Source organism: Camponotus vicinus, unplaced genomic scaffold (genome assembly GCF_025532165.1).
Source record: "Camponotus vicinus isolate PSW18456_S1 unplaced genomic scaffold, iyCamVici1.0 SCAF_1, whole genome shotgun sequence".
Classification (NCBI taxonomy): Eukaryota; Metazoa; Arthropoda; class Insecta; order Hymenoptera; family Formicidae; genus Camponotus; species Camponotus vicinus.
The window spans coordinates 9,581,992-9,596,999 of record NW_028141945.1 but is presented as its reverse complement, the minus strand read 5'-3'; the positions used below and the strand labels follow the sequence as shown (position 1 = coordinate 9,596,999).

The 15,008-nt window shown below is 34.7% G+C and overlaps 1 protein-coding gene across 5 annotated transcripts in view; it reads left to right on the top strand.

The window, feature by feature from the left end:
* The window catches only part of Tinc (transmembrane protein tincar), a 149,072-nt gene that overhangs the window by 127,667 nt on the left and 6,397 nt on the right, over positions 1 to 15,008 (top strand). For all 5 annotated transcript variants that reach the window (XM_083102349.1, XM_083102331.1, XM_083102338.1 and 2 more), the window contains 3 exons: positions 11,097 to 11,705; positions 12,090 to 12,277; positions 12,738 to 12,931. In XM_083102349.1, coding sequence (XP_082958475.1) covers positions 11,097 to 11,705; positions 12,090 to 12,277; positions 12,738 to 12,931 — 991 coding nt within the window. The remainder of the gene's footprint in view (positions 1 to 11,096; positions 11,706 to 12,089; positions 12,278 to 12,737; positions 12,932 to 15,008) is intronic.

Here is a 15,008-nt window from a genome sequence, read left to right as displayed (position 1 = left end):
GCCAATTGATTTTATGCCTCGTAAAAGCCCTTCATTAAACTCAGCTTTAAATGTAAATTCGAGAAATTCTGGACCGTTCGACGAGAGACACATATTCGATAGATTTTATTAGCTTCGTAAATTGTGTAAATCGCTTAAAGATCATAAAAATATAGTTGCATTTAATTCCAGATCTATATAATGATTGTTTCTTTTTGAAATAAATCAATAATTCTCTTTATAATTGACTGTAAAGAAAAATTTAATTCTTTATTAAAAGAGTTCAGAAAAAATATAAATTTAATTTATACGAATTAATTGTTCTACGAATTTAAATTAAATCCTATAAATTAAACATACCTCATATTTTATTTTCTAATCAACTTTTATAATTCGTATGAAATCTCTCTTTACAAATTAAAAATAAAAATGACAATCTTGTACAATATTAAATCTGTATATTTAATTATTATTTATATTGATTATTTATTAATTTATATATTAATATATTAATTTCTTTTATTTCGAAACGTCTCTCGAAGAATACATTTAGTATGGGGGGAAGGAAGAAGCAAACAGCATCTCTTGGCAACAACAGAGACATTCGTTAGAGTATCTTGCAAAGCTGTATGCGAAGTTGTTCGACAAGTCAAAATGAAAAGCAAACATCTTCCTTTGCGTACACTCACCTCCTACAATAGAGGCTCTTTCTTGGTACACGCTTTCCACTATAACTTCTTCAACTGAAAGCTTGCGAAGTTTTATGCACGATTTTAATTTTATTAAAAAATATATTCTTCAATTATAATTTTAATGTAAATAAATTATAAAATTTGTTCAATTCATTAACAAGATTAATACAAGATAAAAGCGATAATCCTTGGATTATATGATATCGCCATTCATAGATAAATGATTAAATAATGACGAAAATTAGAAATATAAAAATCGTTCATCTACTGACGTTCGTCTACTGACGATATCTATTATTATACCTGCTTCGATTTTTCTGTCAAAGAAAAGACAGGCGGATAACCGACGGCTGTTACTCTTGCATACACATCTGTACTCGCGATTTCCGTCCGTTAAAGTGAAAACCCGTGTTATCATTACGTCCGATCCCATTCTAGCACTTGCGCCATAGCCGGAAAACTTTCGACGTGCTTTTCTGCTCGGAATCTCGTAATCGACTAGATCTCTGGCCAACTCTCTCCGTAGCATATCCAATTTTCCGTGCAGATATCGACTGACGGATTGATTGATTCTAGCGAAACTCGAGAGAGGATTTCTCGAACGCAAACCCTCGGACAGGATGGCGTCAAAGTTTGCTCATTATACCTGTTGCTAATGGGGATCACGCGCTAATGATTCGCCTGCTAGGAACTTTAAAGGATCGTGAAATGTGAAATTCCTTTCCGTTTCCGTCAGGTCAATTGGACACATTCAAGAGAAGAGAGAAATAGAATCATCATAAGATGGATTAAATGCATCGGAATAATTCGAAAACTTTTTGAAAGTGTGTATTCAGAGACGTGACATTTTCCGTAAGCAAGAATTTCGAGTATATCTATATAATTATCGACTTGAAAATTATATTACTTGTAGAAAAGTAAAGCAAGAAAAAATAATTATACAAGATTGAGTTTCATGCAAAAAATTGCGTTCATTCACAAAAAAATCTTTATTTTAAATAAGAATTAAAATTTTCGAATCTAACAATCATTTAATTTTTAATTAAAGTTGCTTTACTACTAATCTAGTAACTTTTTACGTACAATTTTTGCTCTTCCTGAAAACGTTATAAATAATGCGCTACGCTTTTCTAAATTGCATCATATCAACGAATATCACGCGAATGATAGTAATTATAGTAATCAATGTTTTATATGTAATTATATATAGTAATTAATTTTTAATAGATTGTTAATTTAATATTTGACAGCAGACAACACGATTGTATTTTTATTCCGCGAAAATGCGAGATAAAATTTAAAAAAAAATCGATTTTGACACGATTTTAAACCATCTAGCATTCGATTATAAAAGTTTAACAATGTTTGCGCTATGCAATTCGATAAAACCAAACAACCCGTGCAATTTTTAATAGCTTACCAATTGAATTTTCTAGACTAGATAAAGAGGACGACGTATATTTGTTGCGCGCGCGATGAAACGTGGAAATGTATATATAATGAAGATAATTTACAGTCACGCAATTTCAGGCGTGGAACTTTAGATAATAAAATCTCGCTCTACCACTTAATGATCGCAAACAAAATGAGAACGCGCGTTATAAGCCTCTCTCTCTCTCTCTCTCTCTTTCTCCGTAGACCTGCGGCTACCAGTCTGGACTCTTGCAATCATACGGATGGTGTGTTTGAATATCAGAATAAAGAGGTGCAGGCAGAGTGACGGTCGTGGATATTCCTCGACAGTCATAAATATTTAAGCGTCCCTCGAACTCTCCCCTCGTAAATGTATGGATGAAACATTGCGCGCCATAAAACTTTCGAAATCACATTGGGGGAGGTAGCTCCACAGAGTGTCTGTTGATTTTATAAACAAAGAAGTTGTCAGACAATACCTGGCAGCGCCATTTCCTTATAATATTTATATATGCAACGCCGCGAAAAATAATACGCGGGATTAAGTGAAATTGAAATCAAATATTGAATGCAACGGGAGGCATGAAATTTCAATCAAATGTAAATATTGTACCGTGGAAATAAAAATTTGCCTCGTATTCCATGACATTGTTATATAATGTATGCTCCAATTCCGACATCATATTATCTAAGATCTAAACAAGCACGAGCACACGCCATCGACACAGATTCCTGATACTGGGAATAAAATTGTTGGCACAGAAAGACCGAAACGCGCCCAAGTCACGCGGTATGGAAATAAGCGTGATGACCTTTACATCAATTTTAGAATTAAAATCGCAAGTTTTTTTTTTTAATCTTTACTTAAAAATTATCTAAATCGAATCCCAAGTTTACACCGTTCCCCAATAAACGCGCGATCTCGAATAAAATTTATTAATCTTCTCCCTCCTGTCGCCAAGTTTTCCCAAGTTTTCATACTTTGATCCTTCCTTTCGCTAATAAGCCGCCGGAAATAAATCTTTTATCTTCTTTTCTTTCTGATGATAATACCGAAAATAAGGTAACTTCCAATTTTAACTGCGTTATCGCCGCGAAAGTTTCGCGCGACGGGATGAAGAGGCGGACGGGGATGTAACAGGGTAACTTCGTCCTGGCTACGTCCTCGCTCGTGTATTGATCGGTCAGGTGTGTGCATACAGTTTGCTGCAGGATTTCCCGTTCGTAAAATCCCTCCTCTCCTTGAACGCCCCCGTCTCGTTTAAACCTTTGAAAGCTCGCGGCGATTCCTGTCCTGTTTCCCTCGCGGAGAATTGATGCAATTTCACAACGTAACTTGCATCAACGACTGACTGCTTTTTCTCGTCTACGATAAACAGCCTTCTCTATCGCAAAAGGCTGCATAATTTTAAATTGAATTATCGATGTATATATTTAAAATTCATACATAATTAGTTAAATAATTTTCTATTAGCAATATACATAGTCGACTATAACAGGGTGTTATGATATTTTACAGAATCAGGGAAACGTGAAATACCGACGAAGGCTTCAACAAAGGAGCATTGTTTTAATGCGCATACATTGTGTGTTTAGTTTCGCATTAAAATAGCATTAATTCTCTCGTGCAAAATATTTGCATTTGTGCTTTTGTCTTTTCAAACGGATAAAATATATTATCGCGTAATTGTAACTAAAATGCAATGCTTAATAAAATGTCATAAGTACGAAAAAGATAAGTTATATTTTGACAAAAAATTAAGATATACGTTTATATGTAAATGGGTATTGTTGAATTGTATCTGTCTTCTCGCATCCGTCTAGGCGACAGTGAATAAGATAGAGCTTTTTAGAAAAAAAAAATATAAAAATATAAAATGGTATACAATTTTTAATAAAATAAACCTCTTGCTATTGATATAAATTCTTATATATTATTCAATTTCTTGAATGTGAAAAAATGCTTCGATAATAAAAGCAATAGAATTTTGAATAATTCTGATAGCTTCCAACCTGATCGTTTATAGACATGTTATCTGGGAGAAAAATTCTCTCATAAGACGTCGGAGTCGTGGATGAAAAATTTCAATAAGCAACTGCAGCTGTCACGAATTATAAACGATTTCTCCCCCCTCCTCTCTCTCTCTCTCTCTCTCTCTCATGCACTCGCGGAGCGGAAATAACGTGTGCAGAGAGCGAAGGGACAACCGCACAAGAAGCGAGGAAGAACATTCTAATGGGATACCATCGTTCTCTGTCCTCCGGTTCTCCTCTTCACTTCCGTCCCCTTCTCTATAACTCCGCTGATTCTGTTTGCTCTACGCTGTCCCTTGCGGGGTTGATTGCAGCGAGCCGCCTGACGGCTCTATTCCACGCACGTTGACCATAACCGGATTAGCGCGTAATTAGTTTACATAAAATTACACCGACCGACTCTGTCCTTTTCCTCCTGCGTGCATCTTGCACCCGTCCATCCGCACTTCCGCTCTGCACCGTCTTCCGAATGGACCGGTAGCTCGATTATATCTACAGGGGGAAAGAGGGGGGGGAGGAGCACCTGTCTATCACGGTCTACACGCTAACACACTCGAGAGCCTATCGCCCAGCTTGCTACGCAATTTCATTATCGATGATTTAGTTGCATCCCGTACGGGATGTTGCACCCCGCGCGGCCGGAAGTGCCGAGATATGCCGGTGGTTTATGAGCTGTGCGATGTTTGCTCGCGTGCAAGCGGCAAAATCGGAAATGTAATTGTCGGCGATCATGAGCCGGATTTTTTGTACATTTTTTAAATGTTTATAAATGTGTTCGGAATTTTACTTCAGAAAGTAATTTTTTTATTCCTTCCATTTTTATATCCAAACTTTTAATTAATCTAAAGTCGATTATGAGATATTATTTAAATAATACACACACAAAGATACACATAATATGTATCTTAATATTACATTAATATCACAGTAGAAATGATAAGTAATAAAAATAAACTATGACTTACATTTAAAAATCTTGCTTCTAGAATTAAAAACGTGAATGATACGTCATTTATTTATTTATAACAGTCTTCAAATTGATTAATATAATTTCATCATGTTTACTCCTCATATTATTTTATCAATTTATAATTCTCCATTTTAAATAAAAATAAAATATATTTATTAGTTCTTTGTTGAAATAAATAATAACAAACATTTCAAATAATAAACATCGTTCTCTATCATATAATAAACATTGTTTTCACCAACAGCTGTAGCACAGATTCGCGCCCATTAATCGCATTTTTCATATTTACACCTAATCGCATGCGATAACGACACGTAATCTGTGCAGCTTTCGCACCACAAGATGTTATGTGTGTATTTGCGCCACGCAAGTGCATCTCCCCCTTGATATGCGCATCCCATATTCATAGACCCGAACGCAAAGCGCAACATATTTCATGTGCAATTCCTACGGCATCCGATATTCCGTAAAATATGCACGCGTATTATCATTATCGTTCTACGTGGCGCAAATCGTTCTCCCGTAGACGCATCGAACATATCGAACGATAACACGCTTCAACGATACACCTTGTTGTGAATAATTTTTAAGCCGCGAATACGTGATCGAATCTCGCGAAAAATCGCGCCCTTCGCGTTTGCCCGATACGTTTTATTCATCTAGACGTATCGTAATTTTATACCGCTGAAACACATGTAAATATTCCCCTTGCTGCATAAACGCGTAATTTATTGTGAAGCGACCCGACACGAGATTCATACTCCTTCTTTTTCTCTATTTACCGTCATTTCTCCATTGATGCGTCAATCAACATTGCAACTTTTCATTGCAAAGGTCAGCTCGTACGGTCTTTAAGTGCATAGAGCGTGTTACGTAAGTAATGACATATGTGACGAGCGGATGTCAATATGCCATCCCACGCCCTTCGCCCTTACTTCGAGTAAGAGAGACGCGTCCTTGCGTTAATGCGTCGCCGAGGAGTCATTTCGCCATGTGGACGTTCATTTTGCGGACGATCGGTCCATTATAACGCGAATGGCATGGCACTTTTGTCTACCGAGCTGGAATACCGAGTCGGCGCGATAACGCCATTACAAAGGTCACTGTCGTGACCCTCCCCCCTTTCCTCTGCCGACAACGAGAAGAGTGGGTGGCTGACGGGGGGGGGGGTCAGGGGTTGCCTACAACCTGCCGGTAATCACCCTCCGCGTCTCGACGTCGCTCTCTTCTGTATTCATGAACTTGAACGTGACCGTTAGTGGTAAGTTGTATGCGACTTCATATCCGCGCGGAAAAAAAGATTATCCATAAGTGAACAATATTGGCAGATAAGAACCGCGATAATTAGAATTTAAGGGAAAAAATCTTTTTTTCTTTTTATTAATATGTTCCAAAATATTCAATATCGCTAAATTATATACATTAAGTATGTAAGAAAGAAAGGTTTTTTTTTTTCTTGCACTTCAATTACCGCGCCTCTCATTTGCCAATTTTGTTCACTTAGTTTGTTATTACTTTGAGTCTTTTTTATTTATACTTTTAAAAGATTATCCGTCGACCAGAAACTGGCGACTCCGAGCATCTACAATGAAAAAAATTTCCTCGCATCCGGGAGTTTCTGTTTCTGTATTTTTAAAACATGATATATATAAAGTGTATTTTTATTCACATAATATTAATTGATTTCATATTTTATATCATAGCAAATACTGTATTTATAGCAAACTATATTTTAATGATTCAAAGATAAGATTTTGACTATTAATTGAAAAAATGCTTTATTATAAATTTTTTTATGATGTCTGGAAGCAACATGCATGGTTTTCTTTCGAAATGTTTTTCTGTTAATTATTTTATCATTCTATTTTCTCTCTTTTGTAATTTAAAATACCACTACAAAAGCTTCACTGTAATGACACTTGAAAATTAAGGACACTTATCTGTATTTTAAAATACAATATATGAACTTGTTACATTCATAGCATAACGTAACGTAGGTTTGGATCGATTGTTTAATTATATAGCTATATTTTGAAAAAAGGATGCTGAAAATATCCTCGAAATGAATTCAGAAAGAGAGGAATACGCAATGAGAAGTAAATATGTATAACGATAAAAAAAGGGAATAATTTTAGGAGCAGCACATATAAAATTTAAGAAACCCGAACGTGTTAATATTTCACCCGTATGACACTATCACAAATACATAAAAGAGATATCTTCTTGCATTTTATTACCATTCTCTGTAACTTTTAACTTTCTCTGTTAACTTCTAAATCAATAAGTTTAAAACGCGGAATCTTCGACATCAAGAAAATAAAATCGATAAGAGAAATCGATAAGAAATTTTTTATTGTACGAGAATTCTGGAGAATATAAATGTTTTCTTTATTTTTCCAAGCATCTTATAAATAGCGATGTTACATAAATACGGGTCACATGTGCTCGATACTGGGATACTGTATTGTTCTAAAGATACAATGCCGCGTAGACAATCTAGACAAACTACAGTGATTCAAAATAATGTAAACTTTATCAGAGAGATAGAAAAACATGTAGAAAATGCTAACGATGCGTATGCAATTTTGTAAACCACTGAATATACATAATCAACCGGTTAAATATGCTCGTTCAAAAATGCAAATTTTATTGTTTGTGACCATTATGATACAATTATAATACGAATACAATTACATGCATGAAGTGATACATTCATAATGAGACCGTGCTATCCGTAGTTGGTTTATATAGAGAAATTTTTGCCCACGCCCGCGTTAAACACGCAGTGTCAATCGATATGTATTTCAATTAACCATAGCTTTTCACCTCGCTCATCGCAACTGGAATACTCAACTAACTGCAATTTCCGAATTTATGAAATTTTCACGATTTTATTGTCATGTAACAAACATGCCTCCGATATTCAACAGTTGTAACTCTTACAACAGAAAGCCATGTCCCGAAGTCTATCTGAGAAAGGAGAGGTCTGTCTGAAAGGACGAAATTGTTCTTCCTCTTCAGAAGTCTTGAAGAGGAACAACTGTACTTCGTCCTTACTATTGACGCACCTCGGATGTATGGTAGAGTAACTTCGAATGAGACGGGGTTTCTCCTATAGCTTTCTATGTATGTAACTTTATTGTAAGTTTAGAAGTTGAAACAACCTCTTGAGCTAAAGTGGGTGGTAGTGGATTTTTATCCAATTCCCTCGAAACTATAAAAACCGTATGTTATGAAGATTGTTGTCGTTATTTAGATACAATTTATCCGCAAGTTTTTCCTCCTTCGTATTAAACGTCAATTTTTAATTACTTGTGACTATGATACATTCGTTTTTACAGTTGTAACAATTTTGTACAATTAATCATCGCCAAAGGCGGCGTTTGCCGCTACAAGAAAGGTCAAATGAAAGCGACGTAATCTGACTTAAGGCAGGATACCCGCATTTTTGTCCTTCTCGCGGCTTAACCCCTTCCCACGTCATCCCCGGTGGGATTAAAGATACCGAGAATGCGGAACCTCGACGGTGAAGGACGCCGTGGGGCGTCGGAGGTTGACAGAAGTTTAATCCCCCGGCTATAATTACGCTGTATTCCGAGACTAAAAATATTTCGAACCCCGAAGGAGAAAGGAGGACCGCGCGCGCGGTCAGGATGTAAAGGACGGTCAATTAAGCGCGACTTTGTAGCTTCGACTGGATTTCCCGCGTGATTTTCGCTCTCTCAGCGCTCGTCATTGCACGTATTGTTCATTTGTAAGAGAATCAAGCTCAGACAAGTAGACATGGAATACAATTCACAATCGTTTTAGTCCTCTGAATCCGACGCAACTTGCAAAATTTAAACGCGTCATGGCAGTAAAATTAATAAGTTACGTAAAACCTACAAGAGCAAAATCATGGGACAAATTTCACAAGTAATCTTTTTTATATTATTATCGTTATATGAGATAAAAAAAATCAAATTAAAACAGTAAGAGATAAAATCGATAATCGTAGCATTTTTTTCTGTGTCTAGCCAGATTATAATCTCTCGGGCGTAAGGAAATTTATTAATTTCATTATTCGATGGCATATTGGCGGAAATATAATTAAAATGTAATTATTCAATGTAAAACGACGGGTTGCGCGCCCCGAATATTGTTGCAATATTACATTCGCACGAATATTACGTCAGACGGCAAAGTTTCGTTGAGGGCTCATTAACTAAAACCAATTACTGAGACGGACAGATTTAATTTTCCGCCGACGGTGAAATTAATTCAATGCCACTTTCATATTACTCATGTATTGGGTATTAGCGCGATAAATTTCACACAAAAAAGACTAATCCAATCGATGGAAGACGATCATATATCGGATAATGTATCAGGATGTATTGAAACGGGAAGAATTAATTCTTTCATCAGAATAGATAAATATAAGTTATATTACAAACGTATTAAAGTATCAAACAATATTGCACATTTTTTTAGTTTTAAATTTATTAAAAATAATATTAAATATTTATTGTAGCAGTTATATATTAATTAATTATCTTGATCTTCTCACATTATTTGCATCAAAAATTTTCATAAGACGTCAAATTTTTAAATTAATACATGCTAATAGATATCTAACATGTAGGATGCTCTACAGAAAATCTGATAGTATGATTATGTCAAGGAATCAATTATGAATTTAATTCAATTTTGTATTCAATAATTTATAAATATTGCACATAGATATATCATCATAAAATATATTTAGTTCTTTTTGTTTCCCTTTGAATCCTACGATTGCTAAATGCTAAGATATTTTGTCCTGCGATTTGTTTTGTTGAATGGGATCAATAATATAACCGAGCGAAGTTTAAAAGCGGCAGGAAAGAAAGCCAAACCAATAAAGAACAAATCAAGACAAAAACGAAACTTAAAAGTATCTAAGAAATGTCTTACGATAAATCGTAGTGAGGGAAAAAAGAATCTTTACCAATGCAAGGAAAAGAAAGAAGTAAATTGTTCCAGACAGGAAATCGATGTATTGGTATTTTCTTTCCCACTTCAATGTCTATTCAGAGTCCTTTTATAGACTTCTGTGAAAGTGGGCAATTGAAAGTTTAATGGATACGAGCAAGTGAAAACGAAATTTTTAATTACAAATTTTATATAAGTATTGGATTAAAAAAATTAAATCATATCATTAGTTATTAATTACGTTGTAGAAAAGTTAAGCGAGCATTCTCAAGATTTCTAATTAGATGTTTTTTGTACATTATTGTAAATAAATCTCTATATGTAATTTTATTGTTATAATTACTGTTATTCTCTATTAATCAATTAATGATTTATTATTTAATATTAATAATATTATGAATAAAAAAAGTATAGTTTATGTTTAATTAAGATATTTTTGTTAATTTTTATTTATTCTTGCGAATAAGCAGAGTACATCCAGTGTTGGCCGACCATAATCGCACAAAATACTAATAGAAACCGATGGCCGGTACTATGACGACACTTATCTCTTCTGGAACACTCTGCGACGAGTCTCTTCGAGGGTCACTCGATCGAAGGAACGCTTCGTGCTGTCATTGTCCCTTTTCAAACTCATCCTCGCTTTACTGTATGCAATAAAGCCGGTTATAAAGCAGGATATTGCAACAAAAAATCTCGTTCGTCCAAGTGGCCGAAGGATAATTGAATTGAGTTTGCGTATCGCAAAAAATTGAACGCTCTAGAAGCGTCAGTTATGCGTTAAGAGATGAAAGCTCAAATGCTTCTATTAAAAAAAAGCCATGAGAAAGAAATTAAATAAATTATAGTAAAAGTATTAAAATACAAATTAATAAAATGTGATTGCCAAGCAAAAAAAAATATAAAATATATACAAAAAAATATAAATATATAAATATAAAAATCAAGAATATTCATACGTTATATTATAACGAAAAAAGGTATATCCTGCGTCCAGTTCTTTATTATTATATTGTTTTAGACTCAAATAGATATTTTATCATTTCATGTTACAGACGCGATATGGAGAACCGATCTGGACTGGATGGTGATACATCGTGATCGTTTGGTGTTACTAAGTTTCATGAATCCGATCGGCAATCTAAGCACCCTGACAGGCCCGATAACTCCTCAGCCTTTCGTAACTCTAATCCCGGAAGAAGGTAATAACGAGAACGTCGATGAACTCACCACCTCGACGCCTGGTCTAACAAACATGGCGCTTCCTGATGTTGTCGAGACTCGTACTGAAGAAACAACCACCTTGTTCTCGACTATTATCCATCCAATCGTCACAGATCCACCTTTATCCCGAACTACCTCGAGTCCCGGTGTAACTTTCAGCAAGAGCACTACGACGAACACTGAAGCGACTTCAACGACTTCGAGAATGACATTGCTCCCGAAGAATAGCACCGTAAGACGTCCAACCACGAGAACCATCACCAGAAACGGCGGTTCGAAGGGCAGATCGAAGGCGAAGAATCTCACGAGGATATCAACTACGACGAAACCTTCCAGAGTCGCTGGCTCGGGAAACATGACGGCTCAGAGCATGTCATTAACGATGAATAGTCTGGCGGATCTCGATCATCCCGAAAATTTGAATCTGGAACTTCAAACAGGTAAATCAGTCATCGATATCGTATTGTATCTTGATCGCTCTCTGTCCTTTAGAGATTATTTTGATGCAAAAAAATATTTTCGAACAATAATAAAATTAATGAATATGCACGCATTATTAAAAACGGTAAAAATAACTAGTGCATTCACGGAGGAAGTGATAAAACATTTTATTTCATCATGATGGTCGCATAAAGAAGTCATGAAGCAATTAACAAAACAGCGGAAATTGAAAAAGAGTGATGCATATTTTTTTGCAATGGCTTATAAAATATTTGCGCTGGAGTTATAGATTTGACTCTCTACGCGCCGTGTAATGGGAATAAATGTCGCGAAAATATTCACTCGTGACAAAAAAATTATACTCGGCGTACTTCGTTTTTCAGCCGAATCATACGGCCCGATTACCCTGGAATATTTGAATTACGCCGCCGCGCTCGGCGTTTATTCGGTAAGATATCCCGCCGTCTTCTGGTCGTGCAACAAAGCATTGGGTACAATTTTCAGTCTGCAGCTGGTCGTGAATTCAGCGCAGAGTCTCCTGGCTTATGCCGGAATGTCCGTCCTTTATAAGGTAAGCAACGCAAAATATTCAATGCTAGTTAAAACTCGCAGGAAACTTACTAACGTCTCACAATCGGTTCGTTCTTCTCACGCGAATACCAGAAAGCTTATAAGCTAAAACTCAATAAAACGTTAAATTCCGAGAAACGGAAGTCTTGAGAAATATATTATGAAACAAAATGTCTGCGTCTTATCTGAAAGACCGGAAAAATTAACGAATAAAATTGAAGAAGAAATTCGCTAAAAATATCAAAGGGAAATCTAAAACTAGCAAAATTGAAACGTAATATGAAAAATACTGATTTAAAAGCACGTACAATTTTATTATTATGCAACATATTATTACTTGAGAAAATAATCTGTCAAACTTTATAATCGGGAAAGAAAAAAAAATATACTCGGTTTAGATATTTGCTTTCTCGCATATTTTGCGCTAACGATTTCTTCAAAAAATGTATACATGTTTTTAGGTTCAAGTGGTAGGTCCCTTAAAGGTCCTGCCATTCCTTCGGCATCGTACAGTAGCAACGACAAGTACAATCTCGACAATATTCGGAGACTCATACTTCGTGCTGGACCCCCCGGTAACTCTCGTGCTCTTCGCCCTCTCATCCTTCCTCGTGCTCTGCTCCAGCATGGTCATGTATTTCTACGCCCACGGCAGGTAAATATTTAGCGTGAGAGCTTATTCAACCCGCATCTCATCGATTAAACCCCGGTAGAGATTACCTGTCAGGCTCTTTCTTTTGCGAGGAAAATTATCTGGCTCATCCACCATTATCAGATAAGAGTAAATAAATGAGTTCGTACTCTTTAGATTAGAGGAGGATTATCGTACCAAGACCAGACGCTTATCAGTTAATTTATTTTTTCGTGGAACATTTTTAACACTTTATTTTGAAACGTAAGAGCATATTTTTGCGCAGCATTATACCTATATTTATTCCCTTTAAAAAGTTCATGCGTTTTGTGTCTCAGTCTTTTACCATTGAACGCAAAAACAACGCATTTTTATCGTGGAATTCAACGACCCCGTAATTTTTGCTTTCCATCCAGCTTTTATTTGACTTGCTAATTCGCTAATTTGAGGCAGCACTTGAAATACGCACAAGGCAAGCGTGCCTTCCGATACTATTATTATTCAGTATAAAACTCAATAGATTCTTCTCTTAATACTTTTCGATCCTTCTTTCTCGACTTGCCGCAGCATACAACAAAGGATAGCAATTAACAATCTCGATACCGCAGGATATCTCTTTACTGGCTTTGTCTTTGAAAGAGGGAAAGTTTCAATTTAATTCAAAAAATAAAAAAATAGAGGAGCAGAGAAGTCTGCGTTAGAAAAGTAGAAGGTATAAATTATATTCAAGAAAAATAAAAAAAAACGGATTTTATCGTATATAATGCAGACCAAATTTAATTCTTTTTAAAATTTGAGAAGTGCAGCGAAATATAATTTTATATCTTAACATAGTGATACATCAAAATATAGCACCTTCAAAATGTATCTACCCAAGTGTAAATTTTGTAAAAAAATCGTCTGATTTTCTAGGTATTTTTGTTCAAAATTCCAGATAAAACAAATATTTTCAAGATTTTTTGTTGCCAATTTTTGAAATGAATTTTTTTATTGCATGTGTTTTCTAAGTTTTATAAGTATATATAATTATAATAAGATATATATATATATATATATATATGTATATACAGGGTGACCCATTTTAACTTAGGCAGCCAAATAACTCGAAAAATAAGCAAGATAGAGAAAAATGTTTTAGACAAAAGTTGTATGGTTTCGAGGGGGCCATAAGATGGTATCATTGGTTTGACCTTGAAGAGTCATTTGAAGGTCACGTGAAGGTCACTTCAATTTTTTTAAATGGAATACCCCATATATTTTTGTACATTCTTGTAGCTTATTTCGAGAGCTTTCCAAAACACTATAATTAAGTACCTTTCCGTTAAGTACTTTTTGAGTTATGATGCTTGAAATAATTTCTTAATTTTACATAAACCGTAAAATATCTTGTAAAATATTCATTTTTCGATTATCTTACCTTAATACTTTTATGTACAAAATAATGAGAGGAATCAATTGGTGTAAAGAAAACACATAGTTGTTTTTAAGAAAAAATATGGAATTGTTAATTGCAAATTACATATTTTTTCTTCGAAAAACTATGTGTTTTGTTTACACCAATTGATTCCTCTTATTATTTTGTACATAAAACTATTAAGGTAAGGTAATCGAAAAATGAATATTTTACAAGATATTTTACGGTTTATGTAAAATTAAGAAATTATTTCAAGCCTCATAACTCAAAAAGTACTTAACGAAAATGTACTTAATTATAGTGTTTTGGAAAGCTCTCGAGATGAGCTACAAGAATGTACAAAAATATATAGGATGTTCCATTTAAAAAAATTGAAGTGACCTTCACGTGACCTTCAAATGACTCTTCAAGGTCAAACCAATGATACCATCTTATGGCCCCCTCGAAACCATACAACTTTTGTCTAAAACATTTTTCTCTATCTTGCTTATTTTTCGAGTTATTTGGCTGCCTAAGTTAAAATGGGTCACCCTGTATATATATATTTATTTATTTATTTATTTATTTATAATATTTTAAACACATAATTAACTTGGCTTGCCGATTTTTTATAATATGAGAGCAAAATTATCAGAGATAAAATTTTTCAAAAAATTTCCTGAGTTCCAATAAATTCCAAAAAATTTC